We start from the raw sequence: 27814 nt of genomic DNA, 5'->3' as shown, positions 1-27814 counted from the left end.
TTCTCAACCCTGGCTGCACGTCCCAGTCACTGGCTAATTTAAAACTCCCCCAGGGGACTTCAGTGGGTCTCCCAGTTGAGAAGCACTGGCAGGGCCAGAGGTTAACCCACTCTCTCCTGCAAGCCTCATCTAGCCACCACCTGCTGTAAACATGTCTACTCAACAACGCCCATTTATCTGCATATTGTCTGTGGCTGCTAGGAACTATGAGGGCGGTTGAGGAGCTGTGACAGAGACCATATGGTCACAAAGCCTCACATATTTGCCATCTACACCTTTATGGAAAAGGTTTGCCAGCTCCTGGATTAGACCGTCCACCCTTATTCAACCTTCTTAATAACATCTAGCCTTCACCTGAGCAACATGCATGAGCTTATCAAGGACAGGGACCTCTCTGAATCATCGTCCCTGTGGCCCCCAAGGGCAGCCCAAGGCCTGGCCCACGGTAGACGCTCACTCATTGGCAGGTGATTCTTGATATGTTAACTATCGAACGTTGGGTGTCTTAGCAGCAAGGTCTGGGTGACCAGGAAGAGGAGGGGCCATGCCAGGCAGGGCTGGTTCTTGCCTTAAACATCAAATCCTCTGCTCACTGGTGCCCCTCCCCCAGGGGAGGCACTCAACAGAGCCCCAGGAGGTGCCCAGAATGAGGCCTGGGGGAAGGTGATCCCAAGATTAGAAGCCCTGAGAACCGGGAGCCTGGGACAATCAGGGAATGGGTTCAAGGTTAAGGCTATGAAAAGCAGGTGGACATGACAGGGCTGGTATTGATCGACTCTGTGGCACTAGACGTGATGGGACCAGGCAGGTGGCGCTCAGGAATGAGGATGGACTCAGTCACCTGGCCCAGCTGTTTGAATCCGGCTGCAGCTTCATGACTGGTGATACCCCAGCCTTGAGCATCTCTGTGGACGGGGGACTCAACACCTTGCTAGATGCACATGCAGCATTACTTGGAACAGTGGAAAAAACTTGAAAAACACCTAATCGTTTATCAATAGGGTATTGAATATTAGTTATTTTCTTCATAAACAACTATCATGAAAAAAGATGAGTGAGATTTATGTGTACTGACATGGAAAAATGTGGAAATTTATGGTAAGTTAAAAAAGTTAGGTTACAAGAATGGCGTATTTAACCTGAGGCTATTTATATAAGTATTAATGCTGAAAAGGTAGACACAAAATGACCAGAACTACTACACAGGGGTGTAATTATAGGGGGACTTCTGCTCTTTTAATGAGGTTGGATTTTTTTTTTTTTTTTTTTTTAACAAACTTGTGCTATCAGGAAAGTAGCAAAGATATTTCCACTAAAAGACAGAAAAGGGAACATCTTCCCTTATAGTGAACCTTTCCATAGCAACAACACTCAGGCCTTCATTCTGTCACCAGGGGCCCCCCGGGCCACAGAGATATTTGTGAAGAAGAACAAAATCTTGACTTTGCTCCCTGGAAGCCCAGGCCTGGTACCTTAGTGAGGACAGTATGGGCAATCCTCAGGCGGCCTTTGGTCAGCACCTGTCCTGTTCTAAATCAAGTGCAAGCCTATCTTTCTACTCAACGGGAAGCTCTCTGAGGACAGAGACCAGGAAGAGGACTTTTCTGTCCGCACAGAGCAGGACCTCAGGAAACTGCCACTGAGTGAATGAATGAGCAACCTGAGCAACCAATGTTGACGAGGTCTCCCCTTCTACTAAAGCCACTTCTGCCATTGCTCACTTATCCCTCACCACCTTCCCATGTCTCCCCCAGCCCCTGGACATGGCTGTGCAACTAGAATAAGAGGTGATGGAAAGAACCAGAAGATGGGGATCGGCTTTTGCTTGGAGGGGATTGAGACTTCCTTGGCATGTGAACAAAGAGGGTAGCGGTGGAAGAAGAGCAGGGTGGGGTAAGGGGAGACCAGACAGAGGGTGCTGGAGAGAGCCTTGGAGGAGGCACTGAAGGTGAGACATGAGGAGGGTGGTCGCAGGACAGCTGCACTTCAAGCGAAAGGCAGAGAGGAAGGGGGAAGCTATCAGGACGTGGCCACTGAGGTGGCGCTGGGGGTTCTCTCTGTGCTCCCAGGAGATACAGTGGCACAATGGTTTGTGCTGCAGGGGCCACCCTGTGTTTCTCTCAGGTGAGGCACATGTGCACTGGGCAGTCAGGTGAGTGCGAGGCGGGCATAGGGCCTCACCCACTCCCGGCCTGGTCATTGTGGCGTGGGGTTGAGTGTCTCAGTCTAGGGCCATGTCAGAGAGTCTGCAGCCACCTCTACCCTGACGCCTCAGCCTCTGCTTGGGGCTTCTCAGCCCCAGCCACACCAGAAGAGACAGCCTCTCTAGAACTGCGGGGATCTTGAGATGCCAGAGGAGAAGGAAGCCATGTGGGAGAAATTCTCACAGTTGTTGGTGGGAACAAGCACCGTGCTGGAAGGCAGGCACCCAGGGCTCCATTTATATGTAGAAATGGCTTTAGGAAGTGTTTTAATTTGGTTAAGCAAAGTGACACAGCTAATAAAAGCCATTGCTCCAAGTCAGAAAGCAGGTAAGTTGAAAGAGAAGGTGCCTGATTTAACCCCCTATATTCTCATTATCTAGGGTTAGTCGCCATTGGGCTTTTGGTGTATATATCCAGACAAACAGCTTTCTGTGCATACCAGCACATCATTTTTTTAAACAGATCAAACCATAAACATTCTTTTGTAACTTGCCGTTAGCACATAACATAACATCTTTTTATGACAGCATCTGGGTTTGCATCCGGGTTCTGCCTCCAATTTACTAGCTCCGTAGCACCTTATTGGTCACATCACCTTCCGATGCCTCTGCTTCTTCATCAACAAAGTGGACATAATGATGCCCATCACCGGGTGGTGGTAAGGGTCTCCTGGAGCAGCAGAGCAAAGCTGCTTTGCAGAATGTTCTGTGAGGGGAGAGGCCGCACTTCTTAGCCCTGGGCCTCTGCCAGCTCAGCCTGCTCTTTCTTACACAGCCTTTGGGTTCTTTTCGTTCCAGGATCGAGAAGGGGGATGGGCATGAGGAGGAAGACCTTCGCTTAGATTGCCGCCATGAGAGACACCCAGCCCGTAAGTGGCCTCGTCCTCAGGAGCCCGTGTATGGATCCTGGGCCATCTGCCGATAGAGAGCCCTGGCGATGAGCCCAGCGAACGTGTCCCTGGACTCCTCCTTTCTCCTGCAAACACACTCTACAGATGGGGAAACTGAGGCTGGTGTCTTAGAGTAACAAATCCTCTGCATGTGGCATCCTGCAGTGGGGCGGGACACAAAACAAGCATGAGGGAGCCGGGAGCACTTAAAGACAGGCAGGTGAATGGCAGCAGGGGTCCCACCCGGCCAGCCATGGGCCTAAAGGGAGACGGCAGCTGTGTGGCACTGCCCAGCCGGGGAGGTGACAGTGGGCAAGATTGGTGTGAGCTGGGGACGCTCCTGGCAGCTTAGAATGCATTGACTTCATATGTCTCACTGGGGGGAGAGGGGCTTGCTCCAGACAAAGAAAGTCCACGGAGATTAAAGTTAAAATGGCAGAATCTCAGCTGAACCTGCGCAATGCCCACCACGTGCTCCCTGCCCACCCCACCCCACATGAAGGGCTTTTCATGCCTGATCTCACACCCTTGCTGATCCCCAACCCCTGCAGAAATTGCAGCCCCCATTTCACAGATGAGGAAGTTCAGGCTCTGAGAGGTGGAGTAACTTGCCTAAGGCCGCACAGCTCAGCAGAGCAATCTGAGCAGAGTTGGCAGTGCCCCACCCGCCTCTCCCAGCTCTTGTAGGGAGCTCTAGCACCCTCCTGCCGCCAGCATCCCCATCTCTGTGCCTGGGGCTTCCCCTGCCTGCACCCTCAGAACACACCAAGCTCCCTCGCCCCTGGAGCGGGACCCCTCTGCGTCCTCTGCAGGGCATGAGTCGGGTGTCACCGGGGTTTCCAGCTCACCCTGGGTGGCCTGTGCCACTTGCCTTCTCTCCACCCAGAGTCCCTGTATCTCCTTAGGCTCTTCCCTTGACTTTCCACCTCAGGGCCTGCTTCTGGGGAGACCCAAACTAAGTCAGTGACATTTTAAACTCAGTCTGTTTGACCGCAGACCCTGTGACTCTAGTAACCAAGTGAGAAATGGCTCTACCTGGAGGGAGAAGACAGAGCGGGGTGAGGAGTGTGGGCAAAGGCCTGGCTGGAGGAGAGGAGAGGGTCCGGCCTTCTCTCCTGTAGGAGGCACCTGCTCAGGAAGGTGACCTGCCCAACAAACAAGAGGTGGCTCTTCTGTGGACACTGGGCTCACACACCATGGTTTCATGTGCTAGAGTGGAGGGCTTCCTGGAGGAAAGGGTCAAGAACCAGGGTGTGGAGACAGCTGGCAAGCACCTGCCTCAGGGATAACACAGAGGAACAGAAACGCACCAGGGGGCTGAGGAAGCACATGACAGGGACAAAGGCTGAGAGCCCCTGGCCCACTGTGCAGTGCCCCCGGCTCCCCTGCTGGGGCAAAGCCTCCCCCAGCTCCCTGCAGAGTGGGCAGAACACCTTGGGTGGAAAGAAGCTGGGGGCTTGTTTGGAGGCAGCTAGGAAGCTGCAAGGAGGAAAGGCCAACTCCTTGAGGTGTGAGGGCGAAAGCAAGGGGAGTCAGTCCGGCCCCAACAGTAAGGCCTGGAATTGAGAATGAGGAAACTCAGGGTTGGGGACTGCAGAAGCCTTCCACCCCCAGACTGGTCCCAAAGCCTCACCCGACCTGTTACCCACTTCATCTCCTGAGCATGAAATAGGCATCAGCTGTATTTTCCAGGTGAACAGCCGGTGCAAAATTCCATCTTGCATTTCTTCCACAAATATCCGTTGAGCATCTACTCTGTGCTGGCCCCGTGCTGGGTGCTGGACCTGCCGCTGTGAGCAGGAGCAGAGCAAGGCCTCTGCACTGTGGGGCCGGCAGTCGAGGGGAAGAGAGAACCAGGTGAGAAGTGAACTCAGGAACAAACAAGACCATCTCAGATGCCAAGGAGGGAACATGTGATGATAAAGAGGAAAGCGGAGGCTCCTTTAGAGCCACCTTTCGGAGGAGCCGGGACATGAAGGCTGAGAGGAGTCAGCCAAACAAAGAGCCTTCCAGGCAGAGGGGCTGCAGGTGCAAAGTCCGGCAGCAGGAGCTGCCTGGTCAGACGCCAGCGTGGCGGGAGGGCAGTGGACAGTGGGGGAGATGGGCCGCAGGAGCAGGGGCAGCGGTGGGAAGAGGAGGCCGGGCGCTGGGGAGCCTAGGGCGTTTTGAGCAGGGAAAGCACTATCAGGATTATTTCTCCGTACGTGTCTGTAGCTACATCTGTGTCTATGTGCCTGCATCTATACTACGTGTTTCGCCTACTCGCCGTTGTAAACCTACGTGTGCCCACGCCTTTATAGTCACTTAAATATCTATCTGTCTCCATATCCATCTCCCTTCCATCTGCAATGTGGGGAACGGATTGGGGAGCAAGACAAGGTGCCAGCAGACCAGCTTGAATGGTGCTGCTGTCGTCTGGGGAGAGACCATGGTGGCCGGAGGTAAAACAGAGATGAAAGCGGGCGAATTCCGGGACCCTCGGCGGGAAGCGCTGTCAGTGTCTCCGCTCGGGCTCCCCCAGACGCAGGGCCTGAGATACAGATTCGACAGCAAAGAGCTTCGCTGGGCGACCTCAGAAAACCCAGGCGGGCGCAGGCGAGGGACTAAGCTCGAAAAGGCAGATGGCTCTGAAAGACGTGTTGTCTGGCCGCTTAGCGCCGGTGCTGCGAGGGACTTGGGCAGTTAGTGCCAGGCACACACGTCTGCGTCACCCCGCAGACATGGCAGGAGCCGCACTCGGTCCCCGCGCAAGGGCCGCTGTGTGGGGTGGACGCATGAATTTCTCGGGGTGGGTGGGGAGAGCCCAGGCGCAGGTGGGGGTCGGCAGTGCGTCCGCCCGGGCGCTGGGGGGAGGACAGGTTTGTGGGCACCGCGGCGCTCTGCCTCAGTCTGGGGAGGTGGGGGGAACGCTGGGGACGGAGAGAGCTGAAACGCAGGGACTGCTGAGATCCTCCAGGGAGAATCGGAGGGGTGGGGGGCAGGACAGTGAAACGCTGGGGTCCTAACTCGCTGGGGTTCCCAGGCGGGCGCGGAGGGCAGAGAGGCAGGGGCTGGCCGCCGACCCTGAGGTTTCCAGCCCAGCTTCTCGGGAAAGAAAAGAACCTCACACCCCACAGCACCTCTGCGAGGTGTGCCCTTTACCAGATAGCTGAGCTGGCAAGGATGGCTGTCTTTCCCAAGGGGCCAAGGGAGGTGCTGGGGACTCCGTTAAAAGAACGAGGGAGAGAAGGACCACATCGCCATCAGAATGGAGGGAGGAGCCGCCCGAACGTGGGCTGGCATGCCGGCCTCAGAGCTTCGGCCACTTTAATTATCCTGACGTGGGCTGCTTCTGGGGCCACATGAAAGCCACTTATTCATTCCTTTAATTCAACCAGCCCTTATTAAAGATGCTTCCCTGGGTGAGGGAAATAAGGCATGATCCCGGGCCAGGCAGCTCCCAAGCCCCCGCTGTACACTGGGGCCAGAGCTACACAGGGGTCCGTGGAGGCGCCTCATAGGCCCAGGGTGAGGGTGGGGTGCTGGAGAAGGAGGCATGGGGCCAGGGCACTTAGCCAGGGGTGATGCAACCTGGTAGAATTCCACACCTGTGATGGTGATACCTGGCCTTGATGAAGATAATAACCAATGAGAAGAATTAAGTCTCACCAGGTCGGATGATAATATCTTAGCCTTGTGTATGTTCTGAGGACTTCACATTTATCCACTCATTCCATCCTAAATACAGACAGGGAAAGTGAGGCCCAGGGAAGTCACGGCTGTGCCCGGAGATGGCAGAGCTGGGATTTGCACACAGCCCGTCCGACACCCAAGGCCAAACCCTGGGCACACCCTGTCTGCCAGGCCTGGGCAGCTGTGGGGACATAGCCCCGTGGACTTGACCCTCACAGAGCACACGGGCTGGAAGAGCAGCCTGATCAGATGGTCCACGGAGATAACGCTGTCTCCAGAATGCAGTCTCTTAGCTGTGAGTGGGGTTCTGGCCAAGAAAATATTTTGGAAATGCCTGGACAAGTTTTGCAATATTTCTGCACCAAGCAGCTGCTCTGATGTGTGGGTGGGCTGACTTTTGGGCACAAGGGTCTGGGGAGGAGGAACGCCGGGGAGCCTGTGTTATTAAACACTTACTGCGTGCAGGTCTCTGCTAAGCACTTCACAGCCATCTCATGGGGTGGTGGTGGCAGCCCTGGGACAGAAGGAGGCCTCTTCCTGTGCATATGGAAAAACTAAAGAGCTGAAAGGCAAACAGACTTTGCTGAGACCTTTGGTCCACTGGGGATACAGCTTGTGGGAATGTAGATCTTTCCCCTTAGCTCCTGTGCTGGCCCCTGAACCCCCAAACTCCTCTCTTCTCACTCTCCCCCACCCCCACTCATTTTGCTCCAGCCACACCAGTCTGTCTTTCTCTTTCTCTCTTTCTTTCTTTCTTCCTCTCTTTTTCTTTCTTTCTTTTTCTTTCTTTCTTTCTTTCTTCCTTCCTTCCTTCCTTCCTTTCTTTTTTTTAGTATATTTTATTGATTATGCTGTTACAGTCATCCCAATTTTTTCCCTTTGCCCCTCTCTGCCCAATATCCCACTTCTCTCCAGCAACCTCCTCCCCCTTAGTTCATGTCCATGGGTTGTGCATATAAGCTCTTTAGCTTCTCCATTTCCTTTACTATTTTTAACATCACCCTGTCCATTTTGTTCCTACCAATTATGCTTCTTAATCCCTGCACCTTTTCTCCCATTCTCCTCCTTCCCCCTCCCTGCTGATAACCCTCCATATGATCCCCATATCTATGGTTCTGTTCCTGTTCTGGTTGTTTGCTTAGTTTGTTTTTGTTTTTTTTGGATTCAGTTGCTAATAGTTGTGAGTTTGTTGGCATTTTACTGTTCACAGTTCTTCTCTTTCTTAAATGTGTCCATTTAACATTTCATATAATAATGGCTTGATGATGATGAACTCCTTTAGCTTTACCTTGTCTGGGAAGCACTTCATCTACCCTTCCATTCTAAATGATAGCTTTGCTGGATAGAGTAGTCTTGGTTGTAGGTCCTTGCTTTTCATCACTTTGAATACTTATTGCTAGCCCCTTCTTGCCTGCAAAGTTTCTTTTGAGAAATCAGTGGACAGTCTTACAAGAACTCCTTTGTAGGTAACTCTTTGCTTTTCTCTTGCTGCTTTTAAGATTCTCTCTTTATTTTAGCCTTTGACATTTTAATTATGATGTGTCTTGGTGTGGTCCTCTTTGGGTCTATGCTTCCTGGACTTGTATGTCTATTTCCTTCACCAAATTAGGGAAGTTTTCTTTCATTATTTTTTCAAATAAATTTTCAATTTCTTGCTCTTTCTCTTCTCCTTCTGGCATCCCTATGATTCAGATGTTGGCCCTTTTGAAGATGTCCCAGAGTCTTCTTATTTTGTCCTGTTTTTTTGTGAATTCTTGTTTCTTCATTCTGTACTGGTTGACTGTTTATTTATTCCTTATGTTGCAAATTGTTGATTTGAACCCAGGCTTTCTTTCCCTTCACTGTTGGTTCCCTGTGGATTTTTTCTTTATTTCATTTAGCGTAGCCTTCATTTCTTCCCTTATGTGTTTGCCGTACTCAATGAGTTCTCTCAGTATCCTTATCACCAGTGTTTTGAACTCTGCATATGACAGGTTGACTATCTCTGTTTCACTTAGTTATTCTTCTGGAGTTTTGATCTGTTCTTTCATTTGGGCCATATTTCTTTGTCCCCTCAATTTGGCAGCCTCCTTGTGTTTGTTTCTGTGTATTAGGTAGAGCTGCTTTGACTCCCAGTCTTGGTGCACCTGTTATGTTGTAAGAGATGAAGCCTTAGGTATTCGCCAGGGCTGGGAAACCTGTTTCATTGCTTTGTGGTGCTGTGTGTGAGGAGGGGTCAGAGAGGGAACAATGTCGCTTGCTCTTGCTTGGCACTCACATGTTTCCAGTCACTTCATCCACTTCCTGTATGAGACTGGCACCCCTCTAGCTGTTGCCTGGTGGTGGGTCCCAGAGTGGGTGGGCTTGTGTGCATTCTAGGACCATGGGGGCCCTCTAAATGGACTCTCCTGAGAGACAGGCAGTTTCTTCTGTGGCCCAAACCCCCATTGGTTTTCACAGCTAGAAGCTATGAGGCTTTATTATCCCAGTGCTGGAACCGTGAGCCGCACAGTCTGGCCTGGGGCTGGGATCCCTCCCCAGGTGTCCCTCTTGGCTTTTATCTGCCACGCATAAATGTGGGACCGCTCGTTTTCTGGTCACCGCCACCTTGCTACCACCACACTGTGTCCTCTCCACCCCAGTTCTCTGTCTCTGCGCCTCCTACTTGTCCGAATGAATATTTCTTCTTTAAATCCTTGGTTGTTGGACTTCCATACAGTTTGATTTTCTGGCAGTTCTGGTGGATTTTTGTTTTGAAGTTAGTTGTGATCCTTCTTATGTTTGTGTCAGGAGCTGAAGCATGTCTACCTATGCCTCCATCTTGACTAGAAGTCTGGAATCATCCAGTCTTTTTTCACATACAAAACATTGCCTTCACAGGGCCTTTGCACTTGCTGTTCTCTCTGCCTGGAATGCTGTCCCTCTAAACCTTTGCATGACTGGCTTTGTCTCGTCTTTAAGCCTCAGCCAAAAGCCACTTTCTCAGAGAAGCTTCCCCAGCTGCCCTCATGTCACCTTCTTTTCTGTTTACTACAGTGTCTGTCCCTCTCTGCAATTATGTTTTATATTTACAAACTTGATTTCTTTTTTGTCTCTCCCCACTAGGTTCCATTCCAAAACACTGTCTTCTTTTGTTCACATCTGTATCCTGACAGCCTAGAACATGCATGGCACATAGTAGGTGCTCAATTACTGACTCTAAACCTCCAATTTCCTCCACTCTTTCCCACCTGCGCAGCCACTTTTACATAATCAATGACACAATTTTTCAGTTATCTTAACGGTTCCAAATTTGTTATTTTTTCTTGAGCAACTGTGATATGGATTCTGCCACAATTTTTTTTTTCCTGAGGAAAGAGTTTTCTTTTGAAACCTGCTTTGGGGCTCTGTAGTGCTACCAGCTAGCTCAGAACCATATCAGATGTGACATCTGATGGGGAGGATGCTGCCTTATGGTCCAGGTGTCTGCATCTTCCTTTCAGGGGCAACAGGGGTTTGCAGCTGATTGCAATTGTCAAGTTCAATGCCCAAGATGAGCTTTTGATTTTGCCATATGTGTCTGTAATGCTGAGCTGGGTGAGAGGCTGTCACTCTCTGGGTACAGAGGTGGCTTTGGGGAGCTTTGTCTAGACAGATCTCTGCCACTGCTGCCCTCAAAATAGCAGAGGGGATTGCAAGGAAGGATTTCTGGACCCAGAGCATCTTGGCATACTTATTAGATCAAAATCAAATCCAGTGCAGTGCTGCTCTAGTCTGATCCTTTATTAAAATGGAAACAGAGAATATTTCTGAAGTAAGCATCAATGCTAACTTGGGCACAGATATGGGCTTGCAGCTTGGAGACACCTGGCACTTGGTTGAGGGACCCAAGCCAATACCAGCATCAGGATCTCCTTGGGAGCTCCTTAAAATGCAGACTCAGGAGGGCTGGGCAGGGCCTGGAATTCTGCATTTCCAAAAAGTTCCCAGTGATGCTGCATCTGCTGCTCCACAGACCACGTTCTGAGCAGGCTCAGCCTGGGCCAGCGCCGGCCCCTGTGAGGCTGCCGCCGGGGCAGGTCTGCATCGCGTGCCTCTCGCTTGGGCCATTCAGCAGCTTCTGGCTGGAAATTGCTGCATCTAGAGCCACTTCCCCACCAGTCCGCCCTCCTAAGACTTGATCATGTCTTCCTCACCCCTCCCAGCTCCACCACGTCCTGTGACGGGGCCCTGGTGGGCGCCAGGTGTTGGGCCAGCCCCTCCTGCAGGTCCTTGCAGAGACCTTCTCCCTCTGGCACATCCTGGCTTCACTTTTCTTTCAGTCACTCACCACTCCGAGCCCTTCTTTGCTAACTCTCTCCCTACTAACACAGAAATGTCATGAGGACAGGGACCTTGTGGCCACATTCACTGGCAGCCCCAGTGCCTGGCACTGGGTGCCACTACCTTTCTGGTGACTGATTTAGCTCACTTAGTCCTCATTCAGTGTTTGCTCTGAGGAGCAGTCCCATCTTCAGGAGATGGCCCTTGGGTTCCCAGGAACAAAGCCATGTGTCCTGGGCCACAAGTCTGGGTGACTCCAAACTAAAGCTGTGCCAGTGTCCTCCTCATGCCCATTTCTGCCTGAGGCAGTGCTCCTCCCATCACTCCTGATGCCAAGAAACACTTGGGGGCAGTTGTTAAAATGCAGATTTTGCTGGAAGTGTCAGTGCTTTGGTTCGGGACAGGCCAGGAGTCTGCATACAGGGTGCACCCTGCACCCCGGGGAAACCTGCTGGGTCTTTTACACCTGCCCCCCCACTCCTGTGCACCCCCTCCAGTGCACAGATCCTGTGCTCCTGCTTCCCAGGCTGCTGGCTCCCCCATCCACCCGCATTGCCAGGCTTCACGCCTCCTGAAAACCTCATTTACCTGCCAAGCACCTACTTCACACCCTGTTCCTTCTGCCTGAAGTGACCTGCTTCCTGCCTCCATTTGGCAAAAAAAAACAGACCCTTCCAGCGGAACTGTGAGCTTGGCGAGCGCTTTCCAAGTCCAGCTCGATGTGTGGGAATGCCCACCAGCGCCTCCCCACCTCCCCCCAGCAGAGCTGGTCATGCTCATCTCTGTGTGTTCCTGTCCTGGCTCTCAGTCTGAGGCACAATGTCGTAGCCCAGTTTCAGAGTGAGACTGCCTGGGTTTGAATTCCAAAGGCCTCAGAAACATGGAGTCCCAGAAGATGGACTCCAGGGAGCAGAAGGACGGGGGACCCCGTTCAGTCTCCTAAGAGAAGCCGCCCTAAGGTAGAGCAGAAAACCCGACCTTTACCTCCATAGGGATCCCACACAAACCTGATCTTCTTCCCAAATCCTGCATAAGTCAGTTGTTCAACAGGTCTGTGCTATCAGTACCCTCCTGGGATGGCGCTCAGTGCCAGGGACACAGCGATGGAGGAAAGCGGAGCTGGTCTGTGTCCTTGTGCTACATCCAGCCTAGACTGGAAACTGGGAGGAGAAAAGCAAGCAACATTCCCAGATCTGACAGAGTCTCTAGGCCCCCTCAGGGTACAGATTTACAGAGCAGTGTCAACTTGGAGAGGTAGTCATGGGTGCCCCTTGCCACGGCGGTGACATGTTAGACGACGGAAGAAGGATGATGGTGTCACTGGCCGAAGGGTCTCCAGAACCAGACATCTCGGTGCTTACCTTGACTCATTTCTCCACCACTCCCCACATTCCATCTCTTTTTAGAGGCCAGGGTTCAAGGTGGGCAGCCGAACTGCAGGCTCTGGATGGGCTGTGAGTCCTGGAGAGCTTTTCAGCTCCTGGGACAGCGGGCCATCTCCAGAAGGCTCTCCGTTGTAAACAGATGGCTCCTCTGTGCCAGGCTGGGCTACTGTGGGGTCGGGAGCACCAGTACCAGCCTCCTGCCCACCCCCGAAGCCTGCCCACCCTCACTAATTCCTCTACCAGCTTCAGAGCACCTTGGACAAGCAACATCCCCTCTCAGGGTCCTGTGTCCCCATCTGCATGTTGTGGGGGCATTGGCATTCTTGGTTTTGAAGGGCCCTCCCAACTCAGTGAATCCATCTTAGATGTGATTTCAGTCAATTCAGCAGAGCTATAAGAGCTGATCCTCCAGATCTTGGTGCCTTGGGGAGAGTTCAATACGGTGAATTTCCACTGAAGGATTAGGAAATTAAGGCTGAAAGAGACCGATGTTAAATATGTTCATGTTTTGATATTTGGATTAAAAAAGGGAAGAGAAATCGCATCTGAGAACCTCGTATGTGCCAAACACTCTGCTGAGCCTGGGAAGTTTCAAGGAAACTTAAAACACAGTAGTTGCTAACAACCCTCTGAGTAGGACCTTAGACAGATCTCTTCCCACCTATGGGCCTCAGCGTCCCCATCTTTGAAGAGAGGTGGTTGAACCCACCACCTCCTAGTTCTGATATTTTGTTTTCACATTTATCTGAAATTGGATAATGAAGGGTTTCTATGCAGGGAGCCTACTGACTCCTTTCTAATTCACATCCATTTGCTGACTCAGAGAGGTGAAGTTACTTGTCAAAAGTCGCAGAGCTTAAAAAGAAATCACACAGCTTATAAGTGGTAGAGCCTGGATTTGAACAATTGACTATCAGACTCCAAGTACAGTTGTCCCTGCCCCCCCCCCCCCAAAGAAGGAGAGCTGAGCAAAGAGCTTCTCACAGTGTACAAAATCTCAGGCTAGGACGGGCCAAAGAAGCCCATCCCCCCAACTCAGGAGCCAGTCCATCCTCCTCCTGCACGTGTCTGCGTTTGTTATAAGGCCAGGACCTGCTCCATGCCCGGCTAGGTGCTGGGGGCCGAGGGCTCCGGAAGAAGCTGACCCGCTCTCTGCCTGCATTGAATCCCCAGGTTAGTTGGGGAGACACCCGCAACACAAAGTGGCAAGCGCAAGGAGAGGGGATGTGCAGCATCTTGTGGGACACAGAAGAGGGAATATTTCAAAGATGAGTGGGCGAGTCAACTGCCAGAGACCAGCAGGACAGGTCACCCTGGCCAAGAGACCATGGAACAGATTCAGGGAACAAAGGCATGCAGGGGAGCAGTCAGAGGTTGGAGGTGGCCATGCGGGCCAAGTCCAGCCTGGGAGATCGCACTTCACCCACAGATTACTTGGGTGGAGATTTTGTTTTGAAATTCCAGTTCAGTTTTTCTGAGTGTTTTGGAAGATCTGAGCCCACATTCCTCACAGCAACCACTGTCCAGAGCTGAGAAGGGCTGCTCTGACCAGTGCCCCCCACCCCCCAGCCCGTTTATGGCACTGCCAGGGCCGGCAGGCATTGTGAGGTAGAATTCCTCACTCTACAGTGTAAAGTCCATTTGTTGGTTTGTTTGTTTGCTTTCTTGTTTGTTTGTTTGTTTTTGTAAAACTAAAGGGACCGGAAGGAGGGAAGAGAATGGGGAGTCCCCATGGACTGGTGGGGCACTTCTCAGCACAGTGAGGACAGATCCCTCCAACCACTCTAATTAGCCCTCGGCTGCAAGCCCCTCCTGGAGGCTGGAGAGGGGAGGAGGGCCCCAGTCCTTACTGACTTGGCCTCTGTATCCAGGGGACAAGGAGCCTGATTTTAACTCAAGGAATAGGAGATCATGGCCATTCTTTTCCTTAAAAATACATGAACACTTTTCTCTGTTCTAAAGAACTCTCCAAGGTTCTGCCTGTTAGCAAAGATAAGAACAACTACAATCACTTTTAAATACTCATTTAGAAAAATAATCAAACCTTCTTTTGCACCAAATATTTGCTTCTCAGTTTAAAAAAAAAAATCTCAAACTCTTATGCCTTGGCAGTAAACACTTTAGAAGAACTGCCACTGTTTCAGTGACTGGAGCCAAAACAAATGTTTTTCCTAAGGCCAAGTGATTCAGAATGTTTGCCAAACATTTCCCACTCCTTTAAAATATATAGTAAAATTAGCAAAACACCAACCAACATTAAAGAATATTAAGAACAGAAAAAAAGCCAGAGGGAAAGAAATACATGCACCCATCATTGGCATAACCATCTTCATTTTTGCCTCTTGCCTTCAGCCTTTGTTATTAGAAAGAATTTTCCAACACTCGGAGCTGCTTTGGGGGTAGAGAAAGAGTAATGAGCTGTCTGTCCCTGGAGGTGTGCAAGCACAAGCCAGATTCCTGGCTTCAGCAGGAATCTCCACCCCCAAAGGCTGCTGTAAAGAACCTGTCTGACCCTAAAGATGACAAGAATGTCTGAGCATCCTTTGGAGCTCAGGTTAGGAAAAAATACATGGAACAAACTTTTTTTAACATGAAAGCTTAAGAAATTGATTCGATCCAGTTCCACTATAGCTGTGAATCCTAACGTGGCCACTTACCTTTATGGAGTCTCAGTTCCCTCATTTGTAAAATAGTGGTGCCTCCTAGGCTTTTTTAAAAAAACTGTTACTCTGTACAGTTGTCCCAAATTTTCCCCCTTTGCCTTCCTCCGTCCAGACCGCCCCCACTCCCACAGTCAATCCCCACTCTGTTGCCCATGTCCATGGGTCATTCATATATGTTTTTTACTGGTCCTTTCCCCTTCTTTCCACCATTATTTTCTTCCCCTTTCCCTCTGACCACTGTGAGTCTGTTCCATGTTTCCATGCCTCTGGTTTTATTTTGCTTATTGGTTTATTTTGTTCATTAGATTCCTCTTATAAGTGAGATCACATGGTATTTGTCTTTCACCGACTGGCTTATTTTATTCAGTGCAATATTCTCTAGTTCCATCCATGTTGTTGCAAATGGCAGGAGTTCCTTCTTTCTTTCTGCTACATAGTACTCCATTGTGTAAATGTACCACAGTTTTTTGATCCGCTCATCCACTGATGGACACTTAGGCTGTTTCCAGCACTTGGCTATTGTAAATAGCACTGCTATGAACATAGGGGTGCATAGGTTCTTTTGAATTGGGGTTTCAGGATTCTTCACGTATAATCCTAGCAGTGGAATCACTGGTTCAAAAGGCAGTTCCATTTTTAGTTTTCTGAGGAAATTCCATACTGTTTTCCACAGTGGCTGCACCAGTCTGCATTCCCACCAATAGTGCAGTAGGGTTCTCATTTCTCCGCATCCTCTCCAGCACTTGTTGTTTGTTGATTTGTTAGGATGGCCATTCTGACAGGTGTAAAGTGGTATCTCATTGTGGTTTTTATTTGCATCTCTGATGGCTAGTGATGTTGAGCATTCTTTCATATGCCTATGGACCCTCTGTATGTCCTCCTTGGAGAAGTGTCTGTTCAAGTCCTTTGCCCATTTTTTAATTTTATTGTTTGTCTTCCTGGTGTTGAGTCACATGTGTTCTATATATATTTTGGAGATTAAACCTTTATTGGTTGTATCATTGGCAAATAAGTTCTCCCAACAGTCAGTTCCCTTTTCACTTTGATGATGGTTTCTTTAGCCATGCTGAGTTTTTTAATTTTATGTAGTCCCATTTGTTTATATTTTTCCTTTATTTCCATTGTCCTAGGAGATATATCAGCAAAAATATTGCTGCATGGAATACCGGAAATTTTTTTAAACAATTTCATTTATTTATTTATGTATAGAGAGAGGGGAAAGGAGAAAGAGAGGGAGAGAAACATCACTGTGTGGTTGCCTCTCACGTGCCCCCAACTGGGGACCTGACGTGCAACCTAGTCATGTTCCCTGACTGGGAATCGAACCAGCAACACTTGGTTCACAGGCTGAGGCTCAGTCCACTGAGCCACAGCAGTCAGGGGAGAATATCTGAAATTTTACTGCCTATGTTTTCCATGAGGACTTTTATGATATCACAACTTACATTTACGTCTTTTATCCATTTTGAGTTTACTCTGGTGTATGGTATAAGTTGGTGGTCTAGTTTGATTTTTTTGCATGTCCCTGTCCAGTTCTCCCAGGGCCATTTATTGAAGAGGCTATTTTTACTCCAATGTATGCTTGTGCCCCTTTTGCCAAATATTGAATACCATAGAGACTTGAGTTTATTTCTGGGCTTCCTATTCTGTTCCATTGATCTATGTGTCTGTTCTTATGCCAGTAGCAGGCTGTTTTGATTATAGTGGCCTTGTAGTATAATTTTATATCAGGTATTGTGATCCCTCCAACTTTATTCATCTTTCTCAAGATTGCTGCGGTTATTTGGGTCTTTTCCAGTTCCATATAAATTTTTGGAGCATTTTTTCTAGATCAATGAAATATGCCATTAGTGTTTTAATAGGGATTGTATTGAATCTATAGATTGCTTTGGGTAGTATGGACAGGTTAAATTTATTCCTAGGTAATTTATTTTTCTTGTTTCTATTATAAATTAGATTTCCCCCTCTAGTTTCTCTTTCTGATAGTTCATTGCTGGCATACAAAAATGCCATTGATTTCTGAATTTGACTTTGTATCCTGCTACTTTACCAAATTCACTTACTAGGTTGAGTAGTTTTTTGGTGGAGATGATAGGGTTTTCCATGTAAACTATCATGTCATCTGCAAATAATAAGTTTTACTTCTTCCTTCCCAATTTGGATGCCCTTTATTTCCTTTTCTTATCTGATCACTGTGGCTAGTACTTCCAGCACTATGTTGAATAAGAGTGGTGAAAGTGGACAACCTTGTCTTGTTTCTGGTCTCAAGGGAAAAGTTTTTTCCCATTGAGTATGATGCTGGCCACAGGTTTCTCATATATGGCTTTTATTATGTTGAGGTATGCTCCCTCTGTTCCCACTTTGCTGAGTGTTTTTATCATAAATGGGTGCTGGATTTTATCAAATGCTTTTTCTGCATCTATTTATATGATCATGTAATTTTTGTCCTTCATTTTGTTTATGTAATGTATTACATTTATTGATTTGCAAATATTGTACCATACTTGCATCCCTGGGATGAATCCCACTTGATCATGGTGTATGATCTTTTTAATGTGTTGCTAGATCCAGTTTGCCAATATTTTGTTGAGGATTTTAGCATCTATGTTTATCAGACATATTGGCCTGTAATTTTCTTTCTTTGTGTGTCTTTACCTTGTTTTGGAATTAGGGTAATACTGGCCTCAAAAAAAGAGCTTATGATTCCTACCTTTTCTTGAATTTTTTTTTTTTTTTTTTTTTTTGGATTAGTTTGAAAAGAATAGGAGTTAGTCCTTCATCTTTGAATGTTTGGTAAAATTTGCCTGCCTGCCAGGCTTGAGACTAGGATCTTGTGTGGTGTATTGTCTGTAAGTGCTCGGTCACTGTCAGTTTCTCCTTTGTCCTCCAGTGAGGCCCTCCCTTTGCCTCTGTGCTCTGGCTCCACCTCTATCAATCCCCCATGGAGCATCCTTCCTGGGTTGAGCCATAGCTCTCCTGGGCTCCCAGTCTAACGGGTGTGAAGCCACTCAGGGTGGGTGTTCCAAGATGAAGAAGACCCCGAAGGGCTGGGGAAAAAATGTGATCTTCCTGTGAGAGGAGAGACTTGAGCTGGGCCTTGGGGTTTGATCCACAGTAGGTACACGGACATTGTAGGTCTTCGGATCACAGTGCAGAGATGCAAATGGTTCTGGCATGTTAGAAAGACACCAAGGAGGCACTTGCTCAAAGGCAAGGAGCAAGCTTCTGAGAATCAAGGGACACAAGAGTGAGCACACTGGTTCAAGACAAGCCTCCCAACCCTCCTGCTTGCCCAACCATCAAGAGCAGTGGGGGGTGGTGGAGGGTGGTAGAGTCTCTGCCTGATACCTTGGCCCAGAGGGCTGCTCAGAGTCAGCTTGGAACCTCTTCGTATGCTCTCACTGTCCCTGGGGCCAAGGAAGGACCAGAGCCCAGGACCAGTCCGCACTTATTCTCACCCTCCCATGGCTCCTTATTGGCACTTGAAGGCACACAGTGGAGCTCAGAGAAAGCCGATGGGTTGGGCAGATAGGAAGGTGGAGAGGTGGTTACAGGTTGACTGGGACAGGTGAGTGGGTAGAGGGGTGGGCATACAGGGAAGGGATTGGTGCTTAACTGAGGGATGGACAGGTGAAAGGAAAGGGAGGAAGGAAAGTGAGTGGTAGATGTCCCGAGTGGGGGGGGGGGCTGGTGTTGGGGGTGAATGGGAGGACAGGCGAGGTGCAGGGCTGGGGGCGGGCACAGTGGTGGATCGTTGGGTGGGCACGTTGGTGGGTTGGGGGCAGGAGGATGGAGGGTTGGTGGGTGCACGCATGGGGGTTGGGGACTTGGTGAATCAGTGCAAGTGTCCGCAGGCTGTGAAGTAAATGAGAAGGCAGGGGAGTGGGTGAGCGGGTCCGAGGTTGTCTGGGTTGTAGGTAGATGTGTGTGTGGGAAGCGGGGCTGGTGGGTGTGTTAACAGGGAGGTGGGGGTGTGTGACGGTGGGTGGGCCAGTGTGTGGGTAGGTGGGAGGTGCATGAGTGGGTCTCAGGGCTGATGGGTTGTGGGCGGGAAGAGTGTGTGAGTGGGGTGATGGATGTATTGGACGCTGTGGGTATCGGCAGATGTCCGTCTAGGTGTTGTTGGACTGGTGGGCAGACGGGTGGGGAATGGGGGTGTGGGAGGGTGTGGAGAGCTGGGTGTGCAGCTGGGGCGAGGGTGGGCAGTGAGTGGGACGGTGGGTGGAGAGCTGGGTATGGGCGACAGAGGGGTGGGAAGGGTGCTGGAACGCAGGTGGAAGGCCTATTGAGTGGGGGGTGAGTAATGGGTGGGCTGTGAGCTGGTGGGGCAAGGGGCAGGTGGGGTGTGGACAGAGAAAGGTAACTGTCAGCAATGACCGCATTGTCCTTTGGCAGGACACCAGCCGCACATGGGAGACTCCTGGCCCCGGAGTTCTGCACACGAGGCACCAGAGCTGAACCGCCAGTGCTGGGTCCTGGGGCACTGGGTGTGACCAAGACCCAGCCTGACCCTCGGACCTCAGGCCATTGTCCCCACCAGTCCCCCCAAACCCCCCGCCACAAGGCCACTGGTCTGGCACCCACCGAAACCTGGCCTGTGTGCTCTGAACTCAGCCAGCCTGCATGGGAGACACGGGGCCCGCCCTGTCCACCGCCGCCTGGATCTCAGGGCCCCAGCAGTGAGGCTGGCAAGGCCTGCAGGAATACACAGGGTTGCTCGGAGCAACACTGGGACAGCAACTTCTAACTCTTACGACATGCAGAGCCCTGCTGGGTATGGCTGGGATGCCAGGAAAGCCATGGACTTCAGCCATTGCGAGCCTGGGGTCCCTGAGCTGGCTAGGAAGTCCAGGAGGGCACGGGTGGGGCTGCCTAAAGGAGGGGCAGCGGCACTGGCACCGCAGGGGTCACACAGCAGGCACCAGCAGGGGCTCAATAAATGCTTGTTGAACCTGTTTTCTTGCTGTGTGTGGAGGCCAGTTGCTCCCTGGGCTGGGGCTGCCCTTCAGGCCTCCACCCTATCAGGTCCTCAAGGAGCCTGAAGGCGAGGCAGCCCCGAGTGTGCTGCGGTCAGGGTTAGATGCTGAGGTGCAGCAGGGAGGAAGCCCAGAACCAAGCTGGGTCTGGGGTGGGGTCAGGCTGGCAGGCTGCCTTGGATTCCAGATGGTGGGAAAGCTGGGGCACCAGGCAGATGAGAAATGTGGGGTGGGCAAGAGAGAAGCCCTCACACCCACATCCTAAGCCAGCCTGACCCCATTGGGGACCCTTTACCCTATGTCTAGAGACACCTTATATCAAATCCTAGGGCTTGGATGCTTGGGGGAATAGATTCTTATTACAAAGACAAGAGGACTTAGGGTCACAGAGCTAAAGAAACTTGCCCCTAAGATCACAAAGCTAGGAAATAGCAGAGATGGGGTTTGAACCAGGATTTCTGGCTCTAAGAGATCTCATCTCTTCCCAGAGGATTTCTAGAGCTTTCCCCCAAGCAGAGAATGTTCTTCACTCTTCCATAAACCCATTATCCCTCCATCCTTCCATTCATCCATCCATCCATCCATCCATCCATCCATCCATCCATCCATCCATCATCCATCCATCCATCCATTCATCATCCATTACCCATCCATCATCCACCCATCAATTGTCATTGTCCCCGGCATCAGACATCCATTCATCATTCTTTCATGCATCACCCATCCTCATTATTCAACCATCCATCTATATATTCATCTAGCCAATGATATTATTCATTGCGCCCCTCCTATGGGCCAAGTACTGTGGTAGGCACTTGAGATAGGATGTTGCACCATCCAGAGAGGGTGTCTGTCTTCGCAGAAATCACAGGTGGGCAGGACAGATACTTAGACAGACGATTATATAGCTCAGTGTGTGAAGCCCTGTGGTGCTCAGTTGTGGGCCAGGCTGCTTGGGTTCAGATTCCAGCCCCTTCACTTGAGACCTTGGACAAATAACCTGACCTCTCTTGTGCCTCATCCCCACTGGCACATGAGGCTGATCATTATAACTACCTCTTAAAGCTGTTCTGAGGGTTAAATGAGCCAATGTACGTGAAGCATTTAGAACAGAGCCTGGCACGGAGTAAGTGCTTCGGTGTTTGCTGTTACCGCAAGGAGGGGCTGCTGGGTTGCGGGGGGTGGGGGGGAGGGTCGGGAGTGGTGGTGGTGGAGGAGGCTCCTCTGGGAAGATGACAGTTAAGCCAAGACATAAAGGTTGTCTAGGTGTCAGGCAGGCAAGAGTGTAGAGAAGAAGACAGTTGGGAATGTTGTAGACGATTCAGAATAGTCTAGACAGCAGGTGTGGAGAAAAGGGAGGGCAGCAAGGCAGTGAGAAAACGGGCTGTGGGGGTTAGTGGAGCCCAGCCAGAGGGCCCGAAGCCCTCTTAGGAAGCTGAGATGTCGTCTGGCCAGCGGCAGCTGGGTCGCTTCTGGCAGAGGGAAGTGCCCAGCTGTGCATCTAGGAAGGTCACCGAGGCTGTGGGCAGAGAATAGACAGGGAAGGCAGGCTTCCCTCCCCATCCTGACCATACTCGAAGAGAGAGAAGAGGGTGTGGCCTTGGGGATATAGGACAATGAGGGCAGATTCAGGGGCTAGTCAGGAGGGGAAAATCTACAGGCTTGGGGTGGACTGATGTGGGAGGAAGGGAAAGTCCATGATGTCTTGAGTCTCAGGTGCTTGAGGGACTCCCAGATGGAGGTGTATGCTCATTCATTCATTCATGCCTTGATTAATTGAGTGATTTTCATTTGTTCAGTACTTTAGACCTACAATGTGGGGTGGGAGATTGGTCTGGGAGAGAGATTGGGGCCCAGTGACAAAGGCCTTGACTGTCAGGACAGGAGTTCGGACTTTGGCCTCTGGGCAAGAAGACCCACTGCCGATATGGCACTGGACAGTGATGCCCGGGACGGGAGCCTGGCCCAGGGCACCAGGCGTCTCTGAGCGGCTTATTCGCACCCCAACTTCCTTCTGAAGTTGGCAAGTGAACCACAGAGGTCCAGGACAAGATTTTAATTGGCACATGGGCAAATTTTTAATCTATTTTAATAGCTGTGTTTATGTAAATGTGTATTAGGAAAAAAATAGATAACGGGCACACCAGTGCCATGAGTTCACAGTAGACATTCAAGTAAAAGACAGAGTCGGCTGAAAGAAAAATATTATTAAATAAATGATTGTGCAAGTGTATGTGATTATGATATGTGGACGGCTTAAGCAGGGCCATTCTTACTCCCCGCACAGGCAGTGAGGGAAGGGCAGTGGGTAGGAGGCCAACATGGCCACTCACACTTCAAGTCCTTCTGTCTGTTCCTGGGCACCTGCCAGCCAGGGTGTGAGAACTAGCTGTCTTTCAGTCTTACAGAGCCTGCAGCAAGAAGGCTGCTGGTTAGATAAAAGGAAGCACTTCCAGGCAGGCTGGGTGGGTGATCCTAGTGGGTCCCTACTGAGAGTTACTTGGGAGGTGGCTTCATGTGGGGAGCACATGCCACTGTCTGCCTGGATCTGAGAGGAGGGAGAATCACCTGATTGCAGGCTGGGTTGCCTGGGTGAGCACAAAGAAGCCTGGATGGAGATACAAAGGCTCCTTCCTCCTGCTCCTGCAAAGAGCTTTCCCGGTTCCATCTCCTGTGCTGAGCAGACACATTCTACCTTCGTTGGCTTGTATGTGCCTTTCATCTGGCCCCCATTCATTAGCCTGATCCACAGCCCAGAGTAGGTCTCATGTTCTGCTCTGGGCACCCACACCCAGTGACCCTGTAGTTACCTTCCCTGGGCTTGAGCGCACATGCCAACCTCGACCTTGTATAAGCTCAAGATAACACTTCGTACGTGCACACATGCTAACATGTGTCCTCGGCATTCATCATGCCCATGTGCTCCCGGTGGACCAAACACACTCATGTGTGCCTGTGCTGGCCCTGGACACATACAGCCCTGGACCCGTGTCTGCACTTGCCCCACGGTGCCCTGAAATGAGGCTCTGCCCTCTTGTTTGCCCACGTCACCCCTCTCCCCCAGACACATAGAGCTCTCAGGGCCATGGTCCTTCCTCAGTCTGCAGGCTGATGGGCAGACCCAGGCAGCAGCAATCACTGGGCTGATGTCCTTCCTCAGCTGGTGGCTGTGATGAGCAGTCATTCCAGCCCCCCACCCCCACCCCCCAACACAACACCACCACCAGAGCCAGCCCCGGGTCCAGTAATGGAAACGTCAACTTGATTCATGGGCTCTCGTCTGCTGCAGCCAGGCCTGAGGATAAGCAGGCTGGGAGGTTCATCCCCAGGGAGAAGCCGCGGCTGCCAGTGTGCGGACCCCTTGCCTAGGAGGAAGCGAGGATGAAGGAAAGCATCTGGCCTGCCAAGCTAATTCTAACGACATAAATGTTGTGTCAGAATGTGAGAACCAAGGAGATACCTGATTTAAATGGGAGCGGTGCGGGCAGGCCCCTCAGAGGCAGAGCCGCTGCGCAGGGGTAGCAGGGTGCAAGGGTGGTGGCAAGGTGCGTGGGCAGTGGTCAGAGCACGGATGAAGGCCATGGGCTGCGAGGAGCGTCGTGGCGTTGTGGTTATGACGGGACAGACTGGTAGCAGCGTGCAGCCCAGGCCTGCTGCTGAGTGTGCATCTGGAGGCACAGTGTGCGGGGAGGCCTTGTGGGTTGTAACAAGCAGTGACGGGCCATGGGGAGCCACTGGTAGGAGATATTTTGTTTGTTTGTTTTGTTCTTTGCAGCCACAGTATTGTATTTTAAACCAAAATACTGAAAAATAAAAAAAGAAAGAGAGAAAGACGTATGTTAAGAGAATCTCAAAGGAAAGTGAATGACAGCTCAGTATCAGCTCCGCACAGGGCGTCTAATGACAGTGGTGGCAGGGGGTTTAAGAGGTGGGCACGACCTGCTCTACATCTGGGAAGTGGTCCTGCGTGTGTTGGGGGGAAGGCCTGGCAGATGGGAGTGGGCAGAGGCAGGGGAGGTCCTGGCGGGGACCAGGGTGGCTCTGGGGTGGAGAGAAGTCGCACCAATGTGGCTGGGAGATGAGAGAGAGCGAGGGGCTGAGGGGCGCTGGGCTGGGCTGGGCTTTGCCTGAGGCTCCTCTCTGGGCTTTGACCTGGTGCCGCAGGGACACAGCCACACCAGGTCTTGGTGGAAATCAGGAAAAGGTGCTTTCTGGGCGATTGACTCAAAAAAGCTCCCGTCCCCAAAGCACAGGAGATGCAGCCCGGAGCACACAGCCTGGAGAGCCAGAGCTCAGCTCACGCGCCCCGTTCGCCCCTGGTGGAGGGGCAGAGCACACATCGCACCACCGCACCCGGGGCCGCTGGCCGTGGGAGCATGGGACCGAGGACCCCCAGTCATGCGGGAAACCATCTCCCTCATGCAGGCATTTACTGCAGACAGAGGGAAATCTGGCACGGGGCCTCTGCCCTCCCCGGTGCTGTCCGGGCCGGGCTACCCTGGTAATTGCTTCTTGGGCCACATTTCATCCTGGACTGACCCTGCCTGAGCCCCTACCTTCGGGGAGGCTGGGGGCCGGGCTGCCGTCCAGAGGCCTGGCAGGAGCCCAGCAGCTACCAGGACTGGTCAGGACCTGGGGGAGGGAGGGGCCTCTGCCTGAGAGATGTTCCTTGGCATGAGGCCTGGGTGGCGAGTCTGTACCGCAAGCACCCTTCCTCAAACCTCCTGGCCCGCCCTGAGGATGTCTCGGGCGGGGGTGTGGAGGGGTGTGCAGAGGTGCAGGCGGGCTGGGTGAGGGAGAGGTGGCATGGGATGGAGTGAAACAGCAGAGTGGGGGCGAGAGTTGCAGAGGAGAGGGGACAGCAGCCTCGGCACAGAGGCCAGTGCCCCTCCCGGACCAAGCCGCTGAGGCTGGCAGGCATCACAGAAGTCGAGGAGGGTTGGCAGGGAGGTGGCGCTGTGTTGCTCTGCTGTGGAGCTCAGGCCTGGAGCTGGGCAGGCCTGGAGTCACCTCTCAGCTCCCAAGTCACTTACTCCGAAAGTCTCAGTGTTCACACCTGTAAACTGAGCATAAAGCGTATGGAGTGCGTGTCCCCTCCCAGGAGCACCTCTAAAAAGCAGGCACTGCCGGCACCCTGCTGGGTAGGGAAGCCAAGGGAAGCGCAGGGTGTCAAGTCCCTCTCCAAGGTTGTACCATTGGAGGTGGTGGAGGCTGGACTTGAACATGGCCAGCCAGCCCCAGGGCCACTGTTCACCATCACTGACTTGCTGGGGAAGGGGTACCTGCCGAATAAGGTCTCAGTGTCTGGCACTGATATACACCTCCAGTGACAAAACTTGCAGAGCGTCCGGTGTGGGGGAGGGCTCACTATTGGGGGCTGTTATTAGTTTTGTTATCACAAAATATGTCTGCCAAAGGCCGTCCCTGCAGCAGGGGCTGTGAGTGGGGCAGTTTTCCAGAGCTGGGAGCCTGGAAGTGGTGTCATGAATGCCACACGTCACACAGAGGTTCAGGGACGTGCCGCACAGCCATGCAGACAGCCCCGCAGCTCACGGGGACATAGGGACATATGACCCGTTGTACAGAGGCCCACCCTGCCTCCTGCAGACCCCAGCCTGCACTTTTGGCTTGACTGGATGCCAGAGGCTTGATCGAGTCTCAGGGCCCCAGGAGAGCCCTCTACATGCCCCAGTGGCAGGCCTGATTCCCAGGGGTACAGTTCTTACCCACTCCGGGCCCCAGAGCAGTGTCACCCACCCCCTCCTGCCCTTCCCATTCATCGCCTGCCTGTCTCAGGGGTGCAGACTTGGATATATGCGGGGCTGTGACAGCATGCAAGTGAGGGAAGCAAGTCAGTGTGAGGCAGCTGGGGCTGGTGGGGACTGCGGCTCAGAGGCCTTCCAGTAATGTGGGACTAGAGCTGCCAGATCTTCCAGTTTTTCCAAAAAAGCAGGAAACTTCCCAGACCAGCACAGCCAGCCCACCCTGAGTGGCTGAGCCACCAGATTGTGACTTGAAGTTCACTCAGAGGCTGGGTGGGGCCAAGAGCCTCGGAAGGGCACCATTCTGTACCCGGGTGGGGTGTAAGGTGAGGCCTGAGGAGGGACCCAGGACAACTGGGCAAGTGTGCCTGGGTGTGGGGCAGCTGCCACCTGTCAGCAGGCTCTGGGTCCTCTGAGCTCATGGTGCCTGTCTGCACTCAGACAGATGGACAGATGGAAGCAGGCCCTTCCCACTGCTAGACAGAGAAAGCAAATCACCGAGGGGACAGAGGTCTGAGGAGAGGTTCCTCTGGGAACCCAGGCCTGTTCTTCTCTAAGCCTCTTATCCGCTGTGGCTGAGATTCATTTCCAGTAACCCACGCCTGGGCTTGCTGGTACCAAGGGCCCCTGGCAGTTGCAGCTCTGAGCTGATTTGACCCTGTGTGTACGGCGTGATGTGGGGATGAAGGAGTTGAAGGGGGAAGCCTCTGTTCTCCCACCAGGGCTGAGGGTAGGGACCTCTATCATGCAAAGGTCACCCAACTGACCCCGGCCTTTCTGTCCATGGAGGGCTGAGGGGCAGGATATGGGTCCAGGAATGATCTCCTTCCTCCTTTTACCTCCCTGGACAGACAAGGAGGGTGGAGGAACCAGCCCGGGGTCACTTGTGGAGCTGCAGGTTGGGGACTGCAGCCTTCGGGGGGCCAGGAAGGGAGGGGTGCTGGTGTTCATGCTGAGGCAGGGTGGGAGTCAGGGGGGGTGCTACACAGGACTCATAACCAGTTTTATCTGGGGCACTTGGGTATTTGTTTGCTTGGTTGACCCAACATTTAAAAGTTACACTTTATACATTAAAAATAAATAAAACACCTGAATTTCTGGCTTCTCTTAAAAACACTGAAGACGTGGTGTTGCTGGGCTGTTGGCGCTGTGCCGCCCCGTTGACCAGGCCCTCCCGGGCAAGCTCTGGTCCCTCCGTGCCAGGGGCCCGGTGGCCGAGAAGTGGGGTGCCTCACTCAGCCCCCCACCCAGGGATACAGCCACGGAGGGCGGTCCGAGGGTGGCTCTCTGACACCAGGGTGTCCGGGCAGGGCAGGGCCCCTCTGTCTTCCCAGGGAGGTAGAAAGAAGCAGCGGGCAGGAAAGGCTGCTGGAGGCCCTTCCATCTTCCCTCCCTGGGGGCAGGGGACAGACAGAAGGACGCACTCCTCAGCCTGGCAGTGAGGGAGGTGGGTTTCCGAAGGGCCCTCTTATCCATTGCCGAGGCAACTGCTGGCACCCAAGCTGCAGCCCAGATGCTCCCACCCTTTCAACTGAACCTTCTTTCCACTCACAGGCTGCTTCACCCAGGTGCCAAGGGCTGCCAGGAGGAAGCAGAGGAGTGGGAACCCAAGCGGGAGGCCAAGAATCAGACATCTGGGTGTGGGCCTCCAGGATGGAGAGACCCCCCCCAAAGCCAAAGACCCAGGGATTTCACCACCACCTCAGCTCTCCTGTGCTTATCTTGGGGTTTATGTGTTGACTAATAGCTTCTGCAGCTGTGTGCCTTGGGCCAGTTACTCAGCCTCTCTGTGCTTCAGTTTCTTTACCTATAAAAGGAGGATCATTATAGTGCCGACCCCATAGTGTTGCTATGTGGGTTAAATGAGGTGGTGCCAGGCACAAAATAACCACGATAGACGGATGGGCTTATATCGTCTGTTTTTCACACAGAGCCAGGTCATTTGCAGATGGGGAAAGTGACGCTCAGAGAGGGGACATCCC

At 52.0% G+C, this 27814-nt stretch overlaps 1 protein-coding gene across 2 annotated transcripts in view; it reads left to right on the top strand.

Annotated features, from left to right (window-relative positions):
• Window positions 1-19691, top strand: part of GSG1L (GSG1 like) — a 218094-nt gene extending 198403 nt beyond the window's left edge. For both annotated transcript variants that reach the window (XM_090277426.1, XM_090277425.1), the window contains 2 exons: window positions 3002-3072; window positions 19490-19691. In XM_090277426.1, the coding sequence (XP_090133552.1) occupies window positions 3002-3072; window positions 19490-19587 (169 nt within the window). In that variant the 3' untranslated portion in view covers window positions 19588-19691. The remainder of the gene's footprint in view (window positions 1-3001; window positions 3073-19489) is intronic.
• Window positions 19692-27814: the final 8123 nt, after the last annotated feature.

The sequence above is a fragment of the Furipterus horrens genome, unplaced genomic scaffold (genome assembly GCF_987537825.1).
Source record: "Furipterus horrens unplaced genomic scaffold, mFurHor1.1.pri manual_scaffold_5, whole genome shotgun sequence".
Taxonomy (NCBI): Eukaryota; Metazoa; Chordata; class Mammalia; order Chiroptera; family Furipteridae; genus Furipterus; species Furipterus horrens.
Note: the sequence above shows the minus strand (reverse complement) of the source record. Positions and strands in the feature narration are given on the sequence as shown.